This window comes from Lontra canadensis, unplaced genomic scaffold (genome assembly GCF_010015895.1).
Source record: "Lontra canadensis isolate GAN:19392208 unplaced genomic scaffold, GSC_riverotter_1.0 scaffold36, whole genome shotgun sequence".
Classification (NCBI taxonomy): Eukaryota; Metazoa; Chordata; class Mammalia; order Carnivora; family Mustelidae; genus Lontra; species Lontra canadensis.
In genome coordinates, this window is record NW_022631030.1 from 17,938,636 (window position 1) to 17,963,070 (window position 24,435).

Genomic DNA, 24,435 nt, shown 5'->3' on the forward strand with positions numbered 1-24,435 from the left:
ATTAGGAAAGTTCTCAGTTATAATTTGTTCAAATGTCCCTCTCCCCTGCTCTTCATCTTCTGGAACCCCCATTATCAGGATATTATTTTGCTTTATGGAATCACTGAGTTCTCTAAGTCTCCCTTCATGATCCAGTAGTTGTCTCTTTCTTTTCTTTTCAGCTTTTTGATTTTCCATCATTTTGTTTTCTATAGCGCTGAGTCTCTTCTGCCTTATTTATCCACATTATTAAAGCCTCCATCTGTTACTGCATCTCAGTAATAGCATTTTTAAATTTCAGCCTGATTAGATTTTAGTTCTTTTATTTCTATAGTAAGGGATTCTCTAGTGTCTTCTATGCTTTTTTTCAAGCCCAGCTAGAATCTTTAAAATTGCTCTTTTTAAGTTGTAGTTCAAACATTTTACTTATCTCCATATTGATTAAATCCCTGGCAGTGACTATTACCTTCTGTTTTCTTTTAGGGTGAATTTTTGCCCTCGTAAAGATGATCCTGCCAGATGCAGGGTGTCAGGGTTTAGTGTAGGGTACTCCAGCTTCCACTGGAGGTGCTGTGTTTCTTTCTGAAGTCTGTGCTGGTGGGTGGGAGAGAGGGGTGTGGAGGAATAAGAATATGGTGTCATCCCCCATCTTGTCTCCGGGAAGCAGAACTCACAGCTACCCCTATTCAGGAGGCCCTGTTAGAAGACCAAAGAATCTTCTGTGTGCTGGGGTTTCATCAGTTCCTTGTCTTTAACCTGTCTATACCTGAGCCATCAGCATGTCTGGAGCCACAGAACTCCTGGATTTTCGCTCTGGTCAGTGGTTTGGATTCAAAACTCCAGGTTCTAAAGGACCTGGTAAGGTGTGGGCCTACTCCTGTCCCTCAGAGGAGAGGCTCATGGTGTGCCCAGCACTGTCCTACCCCTGAAAAGCCATTACATAGTATGCACTCAGAGGCTAGAATTTATGTAATGCTCAGCAAAAAGCTGGAGCCAGGTTATTGGCCATCTGCACTTGACTCAGTCCCCTACTCCCTTCTGTCCCAGAGAGGCCATCACAGAGGCTTGCATCTATTGTGGCAGACAGCAAAAAGTGGTGGCCAGGTTATCTGCAGTCTGCTCCTATCTTTACTTTCTGCTTAGTTCTGTTAAAGAAAAGCAGCCACTTGATGTGTGCACATAGATTTAAACCTATTGTGACTCCTAGCAAAAAGTTAAGAGGGTTTCTGTCCTCTGCATGCACCTCTGACTCTGCTGTTGAGCACCACTCAATGTCTCCTGGCTGGCCTTTTGTCCTTGGAGAAGCAAAATATGCTCTTCCAAATGCCCTTCAGGAAGGGGAGTGATCTCTCACTGTGCTACCCAGAGGATCTCCTTACCAAGATTTATTGTGCACTCCCTACCCACTGGGTTCTTTCCCACTTTCTCTGTCTTCCTGATTTTGCTCCACGAAAAGGGTTCCCTCCCCTCAATGACGATGAGGCTTTCCTCGCTCCCAATTCATGATTCCAAACATTGCATCTGCTATGTTCTCTCCCTCCATCTGTGCAGATTTTCTTAATCCTCGGATCATCTTCCTAGTTGTTCAAAATAGTTAAATGTTGATCTAGCTGTATTTGAAGGGAAAGGCAAATTCAGGGTCCCCCTAATACTCCACCATCTTAATTCTGCCCCCTCCTTATGGCTGCCATAGATTTTTCAACACAAATCTTGTAGGCCAGAAAAAATGGGGTGATATATTCAAAGTGCCAAAAGAAAAAAGAAAAAAAAAAACACCAACCCAGAATACCCTACCCAGTGAGGTGTCCTTCAGAATTGAAGGAGCAGTGGATTTACCAGACAGATAAAGCTAAAGGAGTTCATCACAACAGACTAGCCTCACAAAAAATGTTAAAAGGAGTTCTTTTTTTTTTTTTTTTTTTAAGATTTTATTTATTGATTTGACAGAGAGAGATCACAAGTAGACAGAGAGACAGGCAGAGAGAGAGAGAGGGAAGCAGGCTCCCTGCTGAGCAGAGAGCCCGATGCGGGACTCGATCCCAGGACCCTGAGATCATGACCTGAGCCGAAGGCAGCGGCTTAACCACTGAGCCACCCAGGCACCCAAAAGGAGTTCTTTAAGCTGAAAGAAATGGTGAGTTAATTAGTAACAAAAAAAGCTAATTTGTAACAGGAAGACACATGAAAGTATAAAACTCACTGGTAAAGGTAAATGTATAGTTAAATTTAGAGAATAATGTCATGGGTAAATAAATTTAACTCCAGTATGAAGGTTAAAAGACAAAAGTATTAAAAATTATTATAACTAAAATAATTTTTAAATGATACATTAGGTAAAAAGAGGTAGATTGTGACATTAAAAATAAAAAAGGTAAGGAGAAGGTTAAATATATAAAGTATATGTTTGAAGTTACCCTGTTATTAGTAGTATAGACTGCTATGACTATGAGATGTTTTATGTAATCCTCCTGGTAACCACAAAATAAAACCCTGTAGTAGATATACAAAAGATAAAGAAAAAGGAATCAAAGCCTACCAGTACAGAAAAATCATCAAACTACAGAGGAAGAGATCAAGAGAGGAACAAAATAATTATTTAAAAAAAAAAACAGAAAAGCATTAACATAATACCTCTCAATAATTACTTTAAATTTAAAATGGGACTAAATCCTCTGATCAAAAGACACAAAGTAAATGAATAGATTAAAAAAGAAAAAAAAGACCCAAACATCTGCTGGCTACAACAGACTCACCTCAGCTTTGAGAATACACACAGACTGAAATTGAGGGGGTGGAAAAAGATATTTCAAGCAAATAGAAGCCAAAACAAATAAAACAAATCAGGGAGTAGCTATACTTATAACAGACAAAATAGACTAAGACAAGCTCTGTATCAACAGTCAAAGAATGTCTTTATATGATGACAAAGGGGTCAATTCATTAAAAGAATATAACAATTGCAAATATTATGTTCCCAACATAGGAGCCCCATATATATAAGGCAAATATTAACAGATCTGAACAGAGAAATAGACAGCAATACAATGCCAGTAGGGGTCTTACATTCCTCAGTTCCAACAATGGACTGGTCATCTAGATAGATACTAAATAAAGAAGCATGAGACTTAAATTATATGTTGGACCAGAGGGACCTGCAGAATATATACAGAAATTCCGACCAACAGCAGGAGAATGCACATTTTTCTCAAGCACACATGGAACATTCTCCAGAATAGACCATATGTTAGGTCAAACAACATGTTTTAATAAATTTAAGAAGATTGAAATTATAGTTTCTGACCATAATGGTATGAAACTAGAAATAATTACAAGGAAAAAAACTGAATAATTCACAATATTCACAAATTCACAAATTTTCACATGTGGAGATTAAACAACATACTCCTAGACAACCAACTGGTCAAATAAATGGAAAAAGAAATTTTTAAAAATCTTGAAGCAAATAAAAATGGAAACACAACATCTCAAACTTATGAGAAGCAGCAAAAGCAGTTCTAAGAAAGAAGATTATAGTGATAAACACATACATTAAGAAAGAAAAGACCTCAAATCAAAAACACAACAGTTTACCTCAAGGAACTAGAAAAAGAACAAATTAAGCTCAAAGTTAGTAGAAAGAAAGAAATAACAAAGATCAGAGGAGAAATAAATGAAATAGAGACAAGAAAGACAATAGAAAAGATCAATGAAACCACGTTTTTTAAAAAAAAAGATGAACTTGACAAACTGAACTATACTAAGGAAAAAAGAGATCAGATTCATTATATAAAATTTTAAGTGAAAGAGTAGAATTACAACTGGTACCACAGAAATATAAAGGATCATAGCTTCTACTAGTATGAACAATTATATGCCAAAAAATTAGACCACCTAGAAGAAATAGATAAATTCCTGGAAACATACAGCTTACTAATACTGAATAATGAAGAAAGAGAAAATCTGAACAGACCAACCAAGTATTAGTAAGAAGACTAAATCAGTAATCAAAACCTCCCCAACAAAGGAAAATCCAAGACCAGATAGTTTCACTGCTTATTTCTACCAAACATTTAAAGCGAAACTAGCACCAATCCTTCTCAAACTCTTCTACAAATAGAAAGGAGAAAATGCTTCCAAACTCATTTTATGAGACCAGCATTACTCTGATACCAAAGCCAGACAAGGACACTGTAAGAAAAGAAAATTACAGACCAAGATCTGTGATAAGCATAGATGCATGAATCTTCAATAAAATATCAGCAACCAAATTCAACAATACATTAAAAGGATCACACACCATGATCAAGTGAGATTTCCTCTGGGGACATGAGGTGTTGGGAAAACTGGATATCCATATGCAAAAGAATGAAACTAACTTCTATCTTAAGTCATACACAAAAATCAACCCAAAATGGATTAGAGATTTGAACATAAGATCTGAAACCACAAAACTCCCAGAAGAAAAGATAGGCATAAGCTTCTTGATATTGATCTTGGTAGTAGTGTTTTGCATTTGACACCAAAAGCAGAAATAAGCAACTGGGACTATATCAGAGTAAAATGTTTCTGCACAGCAAAGGAAACCATCAATAAAATGAAAAGGAAACTTATGGAAATGGGGGAAAATATTTGCAAATCACATATCTGATAGCAGGTTAATATCCAAACTATATAATATCTTGTACAACTCAATAGCAAAATAAGAAACCCCAAGTAACCTAACCAAAACTGAGCAAAGGGCCTGCGTTATGCATTTTTCTAAGGAAGACCTGTAGATGTCCAATAGGTACATCCAATAGATGTCCAATAGGTACATGTAGATGTCCAATAGTTGCTCAGTATCCCTAATCATCAGGAAAAGGCAAATCAAACCACAATAAGACATCCCCTCACTCCCGTTAGGATGTCAGGATATAACAAATGCTGGCAAGGATGTGGAGAAAAGAAAACTCTCATATACTGTTGGTAGAGATATAAACTGGTATAATCTCTGTGGAAAATAGTATAGAGGTTAATAAAGAAATTAAAAATAAAACTGCCATATGATCTAGAAGTCTTATTTCTGGGTATATATGCTAAAGAAATGAAATAATTATCCTGATGAGGTATCTGTACTCCTATGTTCAGAGTAGTATTATTCATAATAGCCAAGGTATGGAAACAGTCTAAGTGTATGATAATCAATGAATAGATAAAGAAAATGTGATTGTTTAATATGTATATAAATAATGTATATGTATTTCAATAGTGTATATATAAAAATGTGATTATTTTATAAGTACATGTGATATTCCATGGTGTGTCTATACTCATATATATATGTTCATATATATATTCATATATATATTAAATCTTCCCATTTGCAACAACATGGATAGATCTAGAGGGTATAATGCTAAGTGAAATAAGAGAAAGATATATGATATGACTCATGTGGAATTTAAGAAATAAAATAAATGAACAAACAAATAAAAAAAGAGACAACAAATTTAAATACTGGTTTTTTCAATCCACAGTTGCCGGGGGTGGTGACTGGGGGTGATAGGTGAAATAGATGAAAGGAACTAAGTATACAGGATAAGAAGTGAGAAATGTACAGAATTGTTGATTATTATATTGTACACCTGAAACTATTAGAATGCTGTGTGTTCATCTTCTTCAAGGTCTAGTATCACCCACTTGGTCATAGGGTTATGGTTGATGAATCTCAACAAGGAAGGTAAAAGACATTCTGAAACATGGCTTATTTGTTGTTATTTTTACAAAGATTCTGGCTTAATAAAGTTAACTATGATTTAAAAAAAAAGAATGCTGTGTGTTATTTATACTTGAATACAAACAAAACACAATTCTGAGACTCAGGGATTCTTATTTAATGGGATTCAATATTTTCAGCATTCATTTATTGAATATGTTTAGGCTTCCCCTGAGCCAGATGCTTCTATACTAGACCTCTAATCTGGTCACTGAAGGTAATGAAGAGATTCTACTGTTCCAGAAAGGAAAACGTGGCGATGGCAGTTGCTTTTACCAAAGCCTGAGGGATAAGTCCATTCAAACTCCAAAAGGAATAATAAGACCAGGGAAATGACCTGAGAATGAAGAGTAGAACTCAGGGTTTGTGAGCGGTGAGGGGATGCTCTGAATTGTAAAGGGGGGTTGTGAGAACTGGACCTCACAATGCTCTCCTAAGCAATTCAGGGCTTCTAAACTGTACCGAACTTTACTAAATTGACATTTCATTTTTCTCAGGGTCATAGCCCTATATTGATGACGGTGTATACAGCAAGTTCTTTGGATGGGTGGGGCACTGCCCCCCATTCTGTGGATTCACGTTGTGAGTACTTTTAGATCCTTTCTCAGGAGAATAGATAACAGAGATGGCACTGGCCTGTTTCTTTTTTTTTTTTTTCCTGCTGGTTAGAGTACTTTGAGTATTAGATTTAGGGGGGTAGGCTGAATGGGAACCCCAGAGTGAGTTGAAACTAAAATTTTAGCGGTGTTTCCACTCTGCTTATATTTTGTTGAGGTTATTAAAGCATTAGAGTGAGTCGTTCTAACAGATAGGGCAATTCAATGAAAGCGTATTGGGAGGAAGTAGTGTGTTCTCTGGGCCGAGACTATCTGCCACAGCCTTCCAGGAGAGTTGATGAAGATCAAATCTGGTTTGAAGTAAATGTTTCTGGTGCACAATTTTAGGTTACTAAAGAAGTTACCTAGAATTTACTGAAAAGTTACTAAGTGCTCCAGAAACACTGAGCTAGACATCTATTTACCTAAGACTAAGACACATAAACAAATATTTAATGCATACAGTTTGAACATCCCACAAAAGTCTATTAATTCTCCCAAACTTTGTTTTCTCCCCCATTTCTCCTTTTCTTCCTATCTATGTGCAGTGTTAATGAGAGATGTGCATGAAATGTTCAATGCTAGTTTCTCCCTCAACTTCTATATGTTCCATGGTGGCACCAACTTTGGCTTTATGGGTGGATCTGCATCTTTGGACCAGTACCTCCCTATGGTCACAAGCTATGGCAAGTACTTGACCCCCACAGCTGTCTCCAACCTAGGCCACCCCGCCATTTGAGCCTGGAGCTTCCTAGGGTGGGTCTCTGGGAACAATCTCTGGGCCTGTTCATCTGTTTTGCCTTTAACAAATGCTGGGGATTGAAGGTTTGATATTTATTCCTCTTGATGATACTAGAATTTATCCACCACTAGAATCTAGCCTGTCTGGGACTTTGCAGGCAGAGGCCTTGGTAGCTTAATCTTATCTATCCACTTTGCAGGCCCTTATTCTTAGAAGTTCACTGTGAAACCAGTTACTCTGGATCTCTTGATAACACCAGGGCTTTTGTTAATGGGTCTTCCCCAGTCTATAACTCCACTGAGAGACCAGGTGACAAGTCAAGGGTAAAAGAAAGAAAGAAACAAACAAACAAACAAACAAACAAACTTAATTAGAAATTGAATAGAAAGTAGAAACCTCTGGATTGGAGTAGCCTTGGGCTCTCAGCCAGGACTTACTAGATATCAGTTGAAAGCCCTGCAAAGTACGGCAGACGGCTCCTGGTTTGGATTAACTGGGATGTGGTATTTTCTTATTTAATGCCAAAAATTTTCCCTTCCTAAGCTTCTGTATTAAGGATCCTTTTGCTCACTACTAAACTCTCATGTTTTCCTTTGCTGAAGCTGAAGATTTCTTGGGGGAAAGTGACAAATTTCTTTATATTTTTCAGACTATGGGGCACTGCTGACAGAGAACGGAGAACGTACAACTGAGTACCTTGCATATCAAGAGTTCTTTAGCTCTTCTTTGGGTACCTAGCAACAATCTCAATCTGAACAGTAACTCAGATGAGAACAGTAACAGTAACTCAGGGTCTCAATTGGTCTCTGTCCTGTGAAGAGGGGATTGAGGGAATGGATAAAGGTGTACTTTTGGGAGATACCATTTGTTCCAGTTTACTTTATAATTAGGCACCGGGGATTCAAATATGCCCAAATACAGGGCCCACCCCCTAGGTTCTCAGCACCTAAGGCCATGTGCATCATGGGCTGTGCATCAGAATCCTCTGTGGAACCAAAAACCAGAGATGCCAGGTCTATCCCAGAGCTATTAGAAAGCATTTCTTGGTTGAAATGGGGAGGAAGGGGCAGAATCTGAGCATATGTATTTTCTCATTGGACTTTAGGAGATTCTAATGAGGTACCAGGGTTGAGAACTACTGGTACAGCAGTGGCATTGAGGTGCCACCTTCTTTTCCTGGACAGCAGGACCTCCTGCCTCAGAGCCTATAGATATGAAAGGAATCCCACTCACTTACTTCGTACCTTATGATTCTTCCTGGAATTGGGAAGGCATGTCCTGTGATGGACTGGGCCCTTCATTCTTGGTGGTTTGGGGTGGTGCCCTTGAAGGGGGTTGGGGTAGGATCTCAGAATGGCCCAGTCTCCTGTTTTTCATTGCAGGGGTTCACAAGCCTCCCAACCTAGATTCTATACCTATGGCTGTATATAAGTCAGTGATAACAGAATACTACATGTCACTGTGGGATGTCATGCCCTACTTGGAGGAGGTAAGCATCTCCTGGGAGTAAAAGCATGGGATAGGCTTTGGACAGAAGAGAGAAGGGAAAGGCTTAGCTCAAAAAATAGGACATAAATTACTGGGGAGCGAAAAGCAATTCTTTGTTGTGATTACTTTTAGGTGTTGTTTTGTTTTGTTTCTGTTTTGGGGTTTTTGCTGTTATTGTTGTTAGTTTCAGAGGCAGAATTTAGTGATTCATCAGTTGCATATAACGTCCAGTACTCACCACATCAAATGCCCTCCTTAATGCTCATCACCCAGTTATCCCTTCCCCTACCCTTCTTCCCTCCAGCAACCCTCAGTTTGTTTCCTAGAGTTCAACATCTCTTATGATGTGCCTCTTTCTCACTTTTCATCTTATTTTTCCTTCTCTTCCCCTATGTTCGTTTGTTTTGTTTCTTAAATTCCATATGAGAGAAATCGTATGGTATTTGTCTTTCTCTGACTTATTTCACTTAGCACAATACCCTCTAGTTCCAACCATGTTGTTGCATATGGCAAGATTTCATTCTTTTTGATGGCTGAGTAATATTCCATTGAAAAATATATATCTATATATACATATATGTATGTTTGTGTGTGTATACACACACACACACACACACACACACACACACACACACATACCATCTCTTCTTTATCCACTCATCTGTCATTGGACATCTGGGCTTTTTCCAGAGTTTGGCTGTTGTGGTTATTGTTGCTATAAATATTAGGGTGCATGTGCCCCAAACTGGCTGCACCAGTTTGTATTCCCACCAACAGTGTAAGAGTGTTCCCCTTTCTCCACATTCTCACCAATATCTGTTTCCTGACATTAATTTTAGCCATTCTGACTGCTGTGAGGTAGTAACTTATTGTAGTTTTGATTTGTATTTCCCTGGTGCCAAGAGATATTGAGCATGTTTCCATGTGTCTTTTAGCCATTTGTATGTCTTCTTTGGAGAAATGTCTGTTCATGTTGTCTCTCCATTTCTTGACTGGATTATTTGGATTTTTTGGGCTGTTGAGTGTGATAAGTTCTTTTTAGATTTTGGGTACTAGCCCTTTATCTGATAAGACATTTGCAAATATCTTCTCCCATTCTAGAGGTTTTACAATTCAGAGTAATAAACCTAGAATAAGAATTCAGGAATATTCAGAAGATTTAAATGTAAAGAAACAGTGTAAACATTCCAGGATACTGGGAAAATTTCCTTTCAATAACATAGCCAAGAAGATATTCCTGGCCTTCTAAAGATGGTTAGAATGAAGGCACGCTGACTAGATCTAGGGCAATGATTTTGAAACTTTTGATTTAGTAGAAAGACTCTTCCTTCAAACTTACTTCAAGTGTTCAGTACATAAAGTATGCACTAGTTAATCAGGGGGGCTTGGTTCTGAGGCTCTGTACTTGCATCGTAAGGGTCAGTCATCCTTTCTCTAGGGTGGCACATATTAGAATGGCCCATGTGCCACTTCTGACTTACTTGTAAGATTTAAAGGAACATAGTTTGAAAAACACTGGTGTAGAGGAAAACCTGCATAGTTATTCACACAATACTCAGTAAACATTAATATTTGGGGAATAGTATTATCAAGGTGTTGTTTTGGGGGAACTTCCAGTCTGATGGGGAGGAGAGATGAATAGAGATTAGGGGGTTGTAGGTCCCATGGTAGAGGAACGAAGGCAGCACAGCATTGTCAAGGGAACATACTGTTGTGCTAAAGAGTGTAAGTTCTGGAGTCAAGAGTGGGTTTGAATCTTCACTCCAATATTTACCTTGGGGTGGTCATTTAACCTCATTATAAGTTTCCATATCTAGAAAATGAGGCTAATAATTGCACTAACCTCATAGGATTGTAGTGTGGATTAAACCCATACTATTTGAACCTGACAGATGGAAGTGCTAGCTGTTGTGTCCTAATTTAGAGATATGCTCAGCATGCAGGACTGTCATAGGATCTAATATTATATCCCAGGTGAGATGATTTTGAGATCCAATGGATGAATAAGAGCTTAATGAGATAAACTGTGGGGTAGAATGAGGGAGGGAAAGGAATGTGAGGCATAGTGGAAACCATTTGTAAGGACATGGAAGGAAATGCATGTTTAGGGAACTGCAAATAGGACTGCAATGAAAAGTGTTTGTGGGCTAGTGCCAAGTGAGGGATCAGGCACCACGTGTCAGAGGACCTTTGTGGTTTTGTTTTAAGTGTTTTCTTATGGAATTTGGAAGACATGAACAAATGGCACAGAGAAAAGTAGTGAACCCCTATGTGCTCAACATGCAGCCTCAATTTATTAATATATGGCTAATACTCTTTCATTTATGCCCATACTTTCTCTTCCTCTACTCTAAGATTATTTCAGAGCAGATCCCAGACATCATATAATTTTAGCTATAAATGGTTTAATATGTATCTGAAAAGATAAGAACTCCTAAAAACACAACTACAAAATCATTATTATCCTTGATGATGATGATGATGATGAAGATGATGATGATGATGATAGTAATAATAATAATCCTTTAAGTCAGTGATTTCCTGGGAAATATTTAGTAACAGTCTCTCTAGAAGAAAAAACTCTGACTAGTAGTGCTTGCCAATTCCTGTGGCATAAGTACTCCCACAATGGCTAATTCCAAGCCTCTGGCATGACAATACTGAATACAGGGACAAAATACAGGGTTGGGTAGAGAGGTGCACAGCTGGCACTAATGAACTAGCACAGACTGGCTGTGTATGTGTTTCACCGCTGCTAAAAATCATAAAATATCCAGTGTTCATATTTTCTCAACTATCTCATGACTTTTTTTTAGCATTGATTGATTGATTGATTGATTTAAATTTTTAAATAAACATATAATGTATTTTTATCCCCAACGGTACAGGTCTGTGAATCACCAAGTTTACACATTTCACAGCACTCATCATAGCACACACCCTCCCCAATGTCCATAACCCCACCCCCCCTCCCGTCACCCCTCCCCCTAGCAACCCTCAGTCTGTTTTTTGAGATTGAGTTTTTTATGGTTTGTTTCCCTCCCAATCCCATCTTCTTTCATTTTTTCTTTTCCTACCCCCTAAACCCCCCACATTGCATCACCAATTCCTCATATCAGGGAGATCATATGATAGTTGTCTTTCTCCGATTGACTTATTTCGCTAAGCATAATACCCTCTAGTTCCATCCACGTCGTCGCAAATGGCAAGATTTCATTTCTTTTGATAGCTGCATAGTATTCCATTGCATATATATACCACATCTTCTTTATCCATTCATCTGTTGATGGACATCTAGGTTCTTTCCATAGTTTGGCTGTTGTGGACATTGCTGCCATAAACATTCGGGTGCATATGCCCCTTTGGAGCACCACGTTTGTATCTTTAGGATATATACCCAGTAGTTTATTTTTTTATTTTATTTTATTTTATTTTATTTTATTTTAAAGATTTTATTTATTTATTTTACAGAGATCACAAGCAGGCAGAGAGGCAGGCAGAGGCAGAGGGAGAAGCAGGCTCCCTGGCGAGCAAGGAGCCCGATATAGGACTCGATCCCAGGACGCTGGGATCATGACCCGAGCCGAAGGCAGCTGCTTAACCAACTGAGCCACCCAGGTGTCCCTATACCCAGTAGTTTAGCACTGATTTCTTAATATCAGGATCCAAATGAGATTAATCACACATTGCATTTTGTTGATCTGTCTCTTAAATCTCTTTTAATCTAAAGATTTCTCTTTTATTACGTTTATTTGTTAAAGAAGCAGGATTATTTGTACTACAGAATCTCCTACATTCTGAGTTTTGCTAATTAGGTCCCCATCTATTTGGGAACGTGTCTTTATACTTGTCTTTATACTCCCCACATTTTCAGTAAACAGATCTAAATGCCTGATGAAATTTAAGTTGGGTGGTTTTTTTTTTAAATTGTTTGCAAATATATTTCATAGGTGGTGCTGTTATATTTTTTATGCATTATATCTCAGATACATAGTGGCTGGTCATTTCTGTTTTCATAATTGATCAGTGGGTTCAGGAGCCTCTAACTCAGTCTATCCATTATTCATTTTCCCATCAGCCTTTTACCTAATGGTTTTAGCAATTATTACCTATATCCAATACCCATACCAATTGCTTATATCCAATATTTCATTAAGGCTTTCAAAATAGTATCATTCTTATTCTGTAATTCCTTCTTCGTTTATTTTACACTTGAATTCTTCTATGTAGAAGAGCTTTCCTTTACTATTGTCTTGTCACCTTAATGTACAATTTATAAAGAAAAGTTAGGACAAATTTTCAAGTATTTTCTTTTATCAGATAATGAATTTATTCCTGGATATCCTCCAAAGGTGGCCAGTGAGTTCTTTTGCTGCTGTTGTCTTTATTTGATTATAAATTCATGATTTAAAAAATTTTGTTTTCAGTTACACTTGACATACAATATTATATAAGTTTCAGGTGTACAAGATACTGATTTGAAAATTATATACATTACAAAATGCTCAGCACAGTAAGCTGTGTCTGTCACCATACAAAGTTATTACAGTATTTCTGAGTATAGTCTCCAGGCTGTACTTTTTATCCCGATGACTTATTTATTTTATACTTGGAATTCTGTACCTCTTCATGACTTTCATCTATTTTCCTCACCACCTCTGGCCCCGTGCCATCTGACAATTGCCAATTTGTTCTCTGTATTTATGAGTCTGTCTCTGTTTGTTTGTTTACTTTGTTTTTAGATTCCATATATGAATGAAATCACATGATATTTGTTTCTCTGTCTGACTTATTTCCCTTAATATAATACTCTCTAGGTCCTTCCATGTAGTTGTGAATGACAAGACTTTATCCTTTTTATGGCTGAGTAATATTCCAATATACACACATACCCCACATTTTATGTATATGTATATGTATATGTATATGTATATATATATCCCATCTTCTTTTTTATTTTTTTATTTTTAATTTTTTTAAATTTTTCAGTGTACCAGAATTTATTTTTTAAATTTCTTTTCAGTGTACCAGAATTCATTGTTTATGCACCACACCCAGTGCTCCATGCAATGTGTCCTCCATAATATCCACCACCAGGCTCACCCAACCTTCCACTCCCCTGCCCCTTCAAAACCCTCAGATTGTTTTTCAGAGTCCATAGTCTCTCGTGGTTTTTCTCCCCCTCCAATTTCCCTCAACTCTCTTCTCCTCTCCATCTCTCCATGTCCTCCATGTTATTTCTTATGCTCCACAAATAAGTGAAACCATATGATATATCCCATCTTCTTTAGTCATTCATCTATCAGTGAACACTTATGTAGTGTTAACTTATAACTTATAGTTAACTTATATGTTAACTATTATAAATAACGTTACAGTAAACTTGGGGCACATATATCTTTTCAAGGTAGTATTTTTATTTCCTTCAGGTAAATATCCAGTGGTGGAATTACTGGGTCATATGGTATTTCTATTTTTAATTTTTTGAGGAACCTCCATACTGTTTTCCACACTGGCTGCACCAAATCACATTCCTACTAACAGTTCATGAGGGTTCCTTTTTCACCACATGCTCACCAACACTTAATATTTCTTATCTTTTTGGTATTAGCCATTCTGACTGCTGTGAGGTGACACCTCAGGGTGGTTTTCATTTATACTTCCCTGGTGATTAAAGACATTTAACATCTTTTCATGTGTGTATTGGCCATCTGTATTTCTGCTTTGTGAAAAATGTCCATTTAGATCTTCTACCCATTTTTAGATTGAATTATTTGGTTTTGATAATGATTGCACAAGTTCTTTATATTTTTGGATATTAACCCCTCATCAGATTTATCATTTGCAAATATCTTCTCCCAATCAGTAGCTTGTTTTCTCATTTTGTTAAGGGTTTCCTTTTCTATATAGAAGCTTTTTAGTTTGATATAGTTCCCATTGTTTATTTTTCCTTTTGCTTCCCTTGCCTGGGGAGACAGATCCAGAGAAATATTGCTAAGGCTGATGTCCAAGAGTTTATAGCCTATGTTTTCTTTTAGGAGTGTTATAGTTTCATGTTTTACATTTAGGTATTTAATCAATACAATTTGAGTTTATTTTCATGTATGATGTAAGAGTGGTCGAGTTTCATTCTTTTCCATGTAGCTGTCTGGTTTCCTCAGCACTATTTATTTATTTATTTATTTATTTATTTTAAAGACTTTATTTATTTGTCAGAGAGAGAGGGAGAGAGAGTGAGCACAGGCAGACAGAATGGCAGGCAGAGGCAGAGGGAGAAGCAGGCTCCCCGCCGAGCAAGGAGCCCGATGTGGGACTCGATCCCAGGACACTGGGATCATGACCCGAGCCGAAGGCAGCTGCTTAACCAACTGAGCCACCCGGGTGCTCCAGCTCAGCACTATTTATTGAAGAGACTCCTCCCCATTGTATATTTTTGACTCTTTTGTCATAGATTAGTTGCAAGACTGGCTCTCTCCTCCCCAGGCAAGGAGTTGCTTTGGAGGGGCACTGGTATAGGCCAGGGCTGCCTAGCAGGTGTGGAGGAGCAACTGTCACTCTGAGGGGACTCTGGTCTCTGGACTATGGCTGTAGTGGGAAGGGTGCCTGCTAGATCTGGTCTGTAGGAGAATGCCATGGTGGGTCAAGCTGTGCTAGCAAGGTCGATGGATAATGTTAGAAATGGCTCCACAAGAGTAGGACTCTCTAGGCTATAGGAGGGCAAGAAAAATGGCTTCTACCTGCACTTGCATTCTAGGAGAAACTTCTACAGATCCTTACCCCCCAGGCATATGTTCTAAAATCAGACAGTAAATCTTTATATATAACCCAGGTGCTTTTCAAACTGCTGCCTCTGTGCTGTCTTGGACCAATTGATACCAACATTCTGGCTCCACATGGGTAGACACCTGGTTTCCTGTTGACCTTTGATTTTCCTGAAATTAGGTCCTGCTGATTTTCAAAGCCAGACTTCTTCTTGGTATAGGTCTCTAGGACCAAGGGTGTCTGATACAGGGCTTGATCCCCTCCACTCCTCAGGGATGACCTCCATGCCTGGAATCCTCTTCTTGCTTGTGAGGTGTTATGCCAGGGATTTGATTCCATTGCCTCTTGCCCCTTCCACCTCTCTCAGTGTGGCCTTCTTTTTATGTCTCTAGCTGTGGAATGTCAGTTTTGCCGGTCTTCATATCATTTTAAGAGTGAGGTGCACAATGTGCAGCTATAGCCTTGATATGTCTGTGGAAGGAGGTGAGGTCAGAATCTTTCTTTCTTTTTTTTTTTTAGATTTTATTTATTTATTTGACAGAGATCACAAGCAGGCAGAGAGAGAGGAGAAAGCAGGCTCCCCGCGGAGCAGAGAGCCCGATATGGGGCTCGATCCCAGGACTCTGAGATCATGACCTGAGCTGAAGGCAGAGGCTTTAACCCACTGAGCCACCCAGGCACCCTGGTCAGAATCTTTCTGACACCATCTCCCCAAGATCCTTCTGAAAACTTATACTTTAAAAACACACACACACACACACACACACACACACACACACACACACACATTTAACATGTTTTGATCCTGTTGCAGTCATTCCTTTTGATATTCAAATTGTCCCATCTCCTTTAAGTTGGTCCCTGTGCCCTCTTGTCCTCTTGACATGAGTCTGGTAGCTTTTGATATCTTCTTTGTCCTCCAGAATGTTTCAGGCCATGTGGCTCCACAGACTAGGATCATGTATTTCTCCAAGGCAGTCTAAAAAGCTGTGTGTGTGTGTTTGTGTGTGTGTGTGTGTGTGTGTATGTGTGTCTATGTGTCTCTGTGTGTGTGTGTTTAGAGATTTTACTTATTTATTTGAGAGAGAGAGAGAGAAGGGAGGAGGGCAAGCATGAGTGGGGGAAGGGGCAGAGGGAGAAGCAGGCTTCCTGCTGAGCTGGGAGCCCAATGGAGGGCTCCATCCCAGGACCTTGGGACCATGACCTGAACCAAAGGCAGATACTTAACTGACTGAGCCATCTAGGCACCCCAGGTCATGTTTTTATGCTAAGAAATTTGAACATTTCCCTGAAAGTTATGGAAGCTATTTTAAGACATGGGAATCAGATGACCAATTTTGCATCAGAAGGATTCCTTTGGTAGTTGAATGGGGGATGGAGTAGAGTGGGACCATGCTAGAACACTGAAAATGAATAAAAAGCTACTGAAGTTGAGCTTAGATAATGAAGGTGAAGAAGGATTAGTGAAACAGAGATTTAGAGTCAGACTCTAAAGGAGGTGATGCCTGGTTGATTGGGGATATTGAGGAAGAGGAAGAGACATCGTACATACTTTTTACCTTTTTGACCGGATGGTAAGTGTTGCTCTGGAAAGGAAAAAGAGTAGGGTGGGGAAATGTGGTAAATATAGTTTGGCAGATACTACATTGGAATCATTTAGGGACCTTCAGAAGGAGAAGTCTAACAGACATGGGGATTAACAGACATCGAGTGCTTTAGGTCACTGTTAGATAGGCAGATTCATGAATAGTCACAGTTAGACTGTGGGTTAGGATGATTTCTTTTACTATATGAAGGAAAAAGAAGAGACGACCCATGATAGAGTCTGGCACACCTGGCATGGAAGTCATGAAATCAGGAGTCTAGTCCAGGCTTTATCATAAATTGATGAGCAAGATAACAGATCATTCCCTTTCCTTGATTTCAGCTTTTCCATCTGAAAAATAAGAATACATTACTGGCTAGCACATGTAGAGAAATATAAAGTTGGTTTGGAAAACTTTTAGTTTTTAAAAAGGACATTAATATGTGACACTTAAGCATGATTATCATTATACATTCCTTTTTTATACATTTGCCCTCAAGACTTTTGGGGGCAGTTCCATTGGAGAAGTGGGCTTTGGGTATTGGTTTCTGAAATTTATCTCTCCAAGCCTGAACATTCAGCCTGGTTTTTGTTCCTGTTTCTGTCACAGCCCATCAGCTCTGTCAAGCCGATCTGCATGGAGGAGCTATCTGTGAACCAGGGGAATGGTCAGTCTTATGGATACATACTTTATGAGACTGTGATCACCACCAGTGGCCTCCTTACCACAAAGAATCATGTTCAAGACCGAGGTCAGGTAAGGGACAGTGGATGGGTCCCAGTGGCGCTTCTCTGCTAGTAAAACCCAGTTGTGTTGCTGAGGTGAATATCTAAATGATAGTCAAATCTTTTTCACCTTCAAAAATTCATCACTGTTTCTTAACCTTTGTCTCTTCAGTGAAATGTTTGATATGCGAGCTACTGTTGTCATAGGTCTGAGGTTTGTGTTAGTTCCCAGGGAGGGGGCATATTCATTGAATCCTTATGGGAATTGATGGAGTTCTTTAAAGGAGACTCCAGAGGAGCTTCAGAAGTCCCTGTACTTAACTGCACAGCAATCCCTACATTTACACAGCACATTACAATGTGCTGCTCTCATTTAATTCTCAAAACACCCGTCTAAGATATTTGTGACAAATGAGAATACCTCAGAGAAGTTAAATGTCTTTCAGAGGATATTTGACTAGAAAACAGCAGAGCCGAGGGTAAAGACTTCGTCATCTCACTCCCAAGTTAAGAGCTAGCAGAGTTGCCTCAGGTCTTGGTGAAATTCTCCTGCAAAGAGCCCTCTCTGTGCTGCCTGTGTCATCTCCCAAAGTTTAGGCACTCCCGATGGTGACTCCAACCCTCCCCTCCTTATCCTGAGCTGCAGACCCAGATTCCTTGTTTGCTGAACATTTTTCTTTGCTTAGATATGTGTTCTGCTGGCTCCTCACACTCATCATGTTCAAAACCAAATTCATCACCCTCCTAAATAACCCTCATCCTGTACTCCTCACATCAATCATGGACTTGCAGCCTCCCCACCTGAAAATGCTGTTCCCCTCATCCTCTCTCCATACCTTATTCTCAGCTGGGACATGCTTGCTGCAATATGACTCAGTGGGTCTTCTCTCGAACTCTATGCCACCATGGCTTTAGAAGTTTCTTTCTATCTTGCCTCTACTACTATTAAAATCTCATAACCAATCTTCCTTTTTCAGATAGCTCACCTTTCCCCTCCTCCATGTCAAATCCCTCCCTCACAGTGGCACCAGTTTCCTTCCCAAGGTAAAATTCTCAGCATGCCTTTTCCCCTGTCTACAGTCTTCCATTAATTTTTCCCAGTCCCCTGTCATCATTTTCACCAAATAGCCTGGACTTGGCTGTGGATCAGGACTTGTCACTTTCTTCCCTGTGCTTCCGTGGCATTCTTCCTACAGTTCCATGTTAGCTATTGTGGAGTATCCTAAAAATTTATTTGTGTCACTCTCTGAGTTCCTCAGTGGCTAGAGTTGGGTGTTAAGCTTGGTGACACCTTGCTCCAGCCATTCAGTAGGTGTTTAACAAATGGTTATAGTGTATATAAACCTTGTGATTAGACTCTAAATAGCTTAAAATATAAATTCTGCATTTCATATAGTATTAATATTTGTGTTTTTAATATCTGTGGATTTTAATTTTTATAGTTTCCTAGTCAAACTTCATTTGAAAATTATGACCTGACTCAAATAATCTAAGGGGCAAATTTTATCTTTCTGTGGTCCTGCATGGCTAGGGCAGATTCTTCTGGGTGACTTATCTGAGCCTGAAGCAGTATAATAGATAACAGAAAAGAAAAGGATTTATGTCCAGGTCATTCTTAAAGTGAGAAACAGTGGTGGCAGCAGCCTCTTCAGATAGGGTCGGGGGAAACCTGGAAGACTGGACCCATTATGAGAGTGAACCCAGGCAGGCAAGGCAGGCAGATGCCTCCTGTGCCTGGAGTCCCATCTTCCCCTTTGATCATCATTTCACAAGATCCATTCAATCACAAGACTCATTCTCTACCTTCCTTTTCCCCTCATTCCCTGCAGGTCTTTTAAAAATTTTATTCTTTCCCTCCTTGTCCTATAGTACAGCAAGGCCCAGATTTGGTATTAGAACATCCTTCTCCAGACTTTGCCTCACACATCTCACAACTGTACTGCTTTGAATATGTTGTATTTTTGTCAACTCATAGTCTGCTTGTAATATTCTATGAGACAGAGTTAATCCTTCTCCTAGAACTTGCCTTTTCTTTGCTTTCCTAAGGACCATTTTATCCTTTTCCTTATGAGGACCTAATGGTGCTCTCCTCTTTCTTTGGCAGGTGTTTTTGGATGAGAACTTTTTAGGCATCTTCGATCGTTCCACTGATCAGCTGACTATTCCCAGGAAAATGGTATATAATCTAGTGTTGATGAACTAATACTTCAGTGCCCTGGCTTAATTGTAAGCGTGGACTGACCTTGTGATAGCTTATTATCTCCTCCGTGGTTCTTTGAAATGTTCCCAGCATAAGAGCCCAGCAGGGGTGCAGGAGAGCTGTATGTGTTTCTAAAGTACAAGTGTCTATGCTTTGGCTGAGCAGAACTTCAACATGTTGGATATTTGCTGCTCAGAAGCTCTAGGTTTGTCACCTGCTTCACTAATCTCTAGTGAAATGTTCGAGTGACTGTTTTCTGAAAGACCTAGTATGGGGGTGAGGGTGAGGGTAGAGTAAGTAGGAAGGGCAAGAGCCTAAGGGTTTACTTGACCCAGAGCTGGAGGTCTGCAGGCTTTTGAGGCCTGCTGTCTGTCAGTCACCCTGCTTATAATCTCATCTGAGTTTCAGAGAAGACTTAAGAGGTCTACAGAAAAGTTCTCTGAGTGGTACCCACTGTGGCTCGTCTATCTTGGACAGGTCTACAACGATAACCCAACACTGAGGATCCTGGTGGAGAATCAAGGCCGCCTTGCCTATGGTCAGGACATCAATAAGGAGAGAAAAGGTAGGCCTCCTTCCTTCCAAGGGTGGAGAAGTTTGAGACCTTGAGGCATCAAATTCCGTTGCTCTTATTGTAAGCTGGACAGTCATGGCCAGGTGTATGATTTAGTGGACAGCAGTATCTCTGCTGTATGTTGGACATAGAGGCATGCTCTAAGAAGTGTACATGTATAACAGAAGGAAGAACTTATGTAAGATTTTGCAGAAACCTTCCATTTGATAAAGGCAGGAAAACATCTTCCTTCGGGGGGAGACCTGGCCACAACCTGTTTACATCTGTGTTCACATCCCTGCTTGCCTTCTTCATGTTCCTTTTATTCCCTCTTTTGTAGGTTTAATTGGGGATATCTACCTGAACAAATCTCCTTTAAGAAATTTTAAAATCCATAGCTTGGATATGAAAACTAAATTTATACAAAGGTGGGTGCCAGACCATCAACTCAATGTGATTGATCAAAGATGGTTCTGATTTAGAGATGGAAAGAAGCTCAGAGACCGTGCAGATTAACCTCCTTTGTTTTCAGATAGGAGAGATGAGACCCACAGTGTTGAAGGAAATGACCCCAAGTTTCATAGTTGTCTGGGGCAGAGTGATGAACATCCCCTCCTTCATGCAACTCCTGGTCTGCTGATCTTTTGTTTGTTTGTTTTTTCTGCATCATATCCCCTTAGAGGCATGTGCCTATGCTATAAGAGGAATGCCAGGCTTGGGCACAAAGGGGACTTACCTCAAAAATCACAGCTGACACACAAAGAAGGGCATGACCCTTCCATTGGTGTTTGATTTCCTCTTAGGGACCTTCCTAACATCTGGAAACCAGCTGTATTCAAACATCGGGGCCCTGCCTTCTTCCTTGGTATCCTGAGAATAGGTAATGACCCCAGAGACACCTTCATAAAAATGGAGGTTAGTGATATTTCTCCCCTGCCTATTCCCCTTGCCCCCATCTGAAAAGGATCTTTGAGAAAAAGCTCCTTGGTACATGGGCCCTATCCTGTGAAAGGAAATGTAGGCTTCCTGGGACATCAGCCACTCCACAGCATTCTGGAGGCTGTCCCTTCCCTGGTGTTGACAAGGATGAGGAGTAGATGCTTAACAAATGCAACAGAGACATAAGTAGTGTGTTCTAGTGCAGACAGCTGTAGGATCTACTACATGAAGAATTTAGTGAGTGTGGTTCACTTGTCCCCAGACATAATCCAAGACATTGAGATCCTCAACCCCTTAGAACACACATCCAATCTGTGGTGGGGATGTTGAGATTTTAATGCATATGTACAGCCACCACAAAATTCTACAATTCAGACTTTGTTTGGGGCCCAGCATGTTTTGGTAAATGCCTGATGGTCAATGAAAGGACCCTTCCCTGACTTGGGACAGATGAGTTAGAAAACAGTACCTTCCTTCTTGAGGCCTAGGTGTTGAGCCAACCCCAGGCCAGGGGCAATAACATAGACCTCTCCAGGTAACCTTCCATTTAAGGTCATGTGTGGTAATCCACTCCATCTATGTGTATCCATGACTGTGATCAGATGTGTTTATGGGGTGTGTGTGTCTTCACCCTTGTGTCATTACATCTAGAACTCAGGTCTTGAATCCTTCATTCCAATCTTTTTCAGGGCTGGACAAAAGGTGTAATATTCATCAATGGAAAGAATCTGGGACGCTACTGGAATATAGGTCCCCAGGAGACCTTTTACCTTCCAGGACCCTGGCTTCGTCCTGGATCAAATGAGGTAAGGTCCCCCCTACACCTCCCTCATCCCAGTCCACTTCATTTGGCCTTTGCCTTGCAACGAGTCAGAACTTGAATCTCATGGCCACCCCACTTCCTTTCTCTTCACAGATCATTGTGTTTGAGGAGTTTAAACCTGGCCTGGAAATCCACTTCACAAACATATCTCGTCTAGGTATGATATTCAAGAGGGTAAATTTGCAGCATCTCAGTCAATCCTTCTGGGTCTTTCTAACTGAGCTAGAGATAAAGAAGTCAGAATGTACCATCTCCCAGGAACCTGAACACTTCCTCACTGCCTTTGCTTGATAGCCAGGTTTTCTCTTTTACCTGGTATAGCTCTATTCATCACCTCCCATTTCCAAGTGACCTGACTAGCTCACTCCTTTAACAGCCTTAACCCAACTCCCTGGGCCTCCCTTCCTTACAGATGTTTCCAGTGTGCTGTCTGGATCCTTCCCTCATTGTAAACCAAGGTCCCAACATATTCCACTTCTTGCCTTTTCTGAAATATGCTTCCTACTGCTCTCTCTTGTGCTGCCATGTATGGTCATTCCTAGGCACTTTTCCTGGTACCATTTCTCAGGTTGCCAAAGGGAGGGACTGCATGGCCCAGTCACCACAGGTGAGAAGGTTGCAGAGTCTCTGTGCCTGCCCATTGGTGTCTGTATGCCCAGCTTTCCTGATCCTTATGTTGGTAGTAGGATCCAGAGGTCTTTTTGGAGAATCACCCTTGTTCCCTTCATTAGAGACTTTGTGGGACTGATAATCACACTGCCCTTTCTTCCAACCTGCAACTGTCCTTCCCTGCCAGGGTGGGCATGTGATGTACAGTAGACTAATCAGACTTTCTTTTCCAGGATATTGAATCTTGAGTGTTGTGACATAATATATGAAATTGATTGAGATGAATCACTTCAGCAGTGGGGCTGTGAGTAACCTACCCATCCTGATAACTCCATTGCTGAAACTACCCTGGCTTCTCCACTCAACCAATCCCTGCTTTGGGCCTACCATCCTCTTCCTAATTTGCCAGTACGTTCCTCTTTTGGCATAGGTTAGCTAACCTTTTTCTGATGCTCATTACAAAATAGACCTACTTAGTGCATACCCTTTATCATACTGCTACAATAAAGGCTGTTTGACCACCAAATAAAATGCTGAAAAAATGAGATGCTCAGAATACTTGACCGCACAAATGTAAATTTGAAGCAAAAGTGATCTTTTGAAGAAATCGAATAAAATGTAAACATGTAAACATTAATGCAGTTCATATACTCTGTGTTTTCAATGTATTTTTTAAAAAAAAGGTATTTTCCTTTTACCCTCCAGTTCTTATTCCATACCATACCACTGGCTTTTCTATAGTCAGGGGAAAGCCCTGCTTCTTTGAGACTCATGACAGCAACTGCCTGGTCTGGTGCCTCCTTGTCACCTTATTATTCTTTACCCACCACCTGACTACCACCTTTGGTACCTGATATGCTACTCTTCTTGAGTCCATGTTGTTCTCCCAGTCCTCTGGGTGCTGCAAACCTTTTGAGCCATAGTGAGAGCACAGGGAGCCATTTAAGTGTTGGAGATGCATCAACTGTCTGGACAGGCAAAGGGGAGATCTGTGGAGCTTTACTTTCTAAAGCTGCTGCAAATTTCGGCATGGTATAAACTGGCCCTGGGGTTAGCTGACAGGCTTCCAGGAAGCTTGGGAGAGTGGGTCACCATGAGGTGAGTTGTCATTGCATCAAGGGCTATCGAGACTTCCAAGCCAAGACCATAAGGAATCACAGCCAGATTTCAGGCCAGTTGTACAAGAGGCTGCATTCCTCCTAGAATCAAGATCCTGAGTCCACTCTTTGCATCTGCAAAAGCCAGGGGACCAGCAGCACCCATGTGGACCAGGACTTCCATAGCCCAAGGAGGTTGGAGAGCATGATCTCCCTGCTTGATGTTTCCTTCCCTTTCCATCCCACCACCACATCTCTCAGTTCAAACCTGCCAAGGAGGAAAGAGCAAGCTGGCAACAAGGCTTCTTTCCTCTATCTCTTGCTTCTCCTCTCACCATAACCCAGAACTGGAAAGTATCAGTGGTCCTGTATCATAGCCTCTGACTTCCATAGAGCACAAGCCTTAGTGTGGGCATCACCTGGAGGGCTTGTTAAAACACAGATTGCTGGGGCGCCTGGGTGGCTCAGTGGCTCAGAGGTTAAGGCCTCTGCCTTCGGCTCAGGTCATGATCCCAGGGTTCTGGGATTGAACCCCCGCATCGTGCTCTTTGCTCAGTGGAGAGCCTGCTTCCCTATCTCTC

The 24,435-nt window shown here is 40.3% G+C and overlaps 1 protein-coding gene across 1 annotated transcript in view; it reads left to right on the top strand.

Annotated features, from left to right (window-relative positions):
* The window catches only part of LOC116874311 (beta-galactosidase-1-like protein 2), a 58,856-nt gene extending 35,484 nt beyond the window's left edge, over positions 1–23,372 (top strand). Inside the window, exons 9-16 of the mRNA XM_032868980.1 lie at positions 17,518–17,664; positions 19,738–19,809; positions 20,311–20,398; positions 20,727–20,814; positions 21,190–21,301; positions 22,015–22,131; positions 22,242–22,305; positions 22,991–23,372. Coding sequence (XP_032724871.1) covers positions 17,518–17,664; positions 19,738–19,809; positions 20,311–20,398; positions 20,727–20,814; positions 21,190–21,301; positions 22,015–22,131; positions 22,242–22,305; positions 22,991–22,998 — 696 coding nt within the window. The 3' untranslated portion in view covers positions 22,999–23,372. The remainder of the gene's footprint in view (positions 1–17,517; positions 17,665–19,737; positions 19,810–20,310; positions 20,399–20,726; positions 20,815–21,189; positions 21,302–22,014; positions 22,132–22,241; positions 22,306–22,990) is intronic.
* The last annotated feature ends 1,063 nt before the right edge of the window (positions 23,373–24,435 follow it).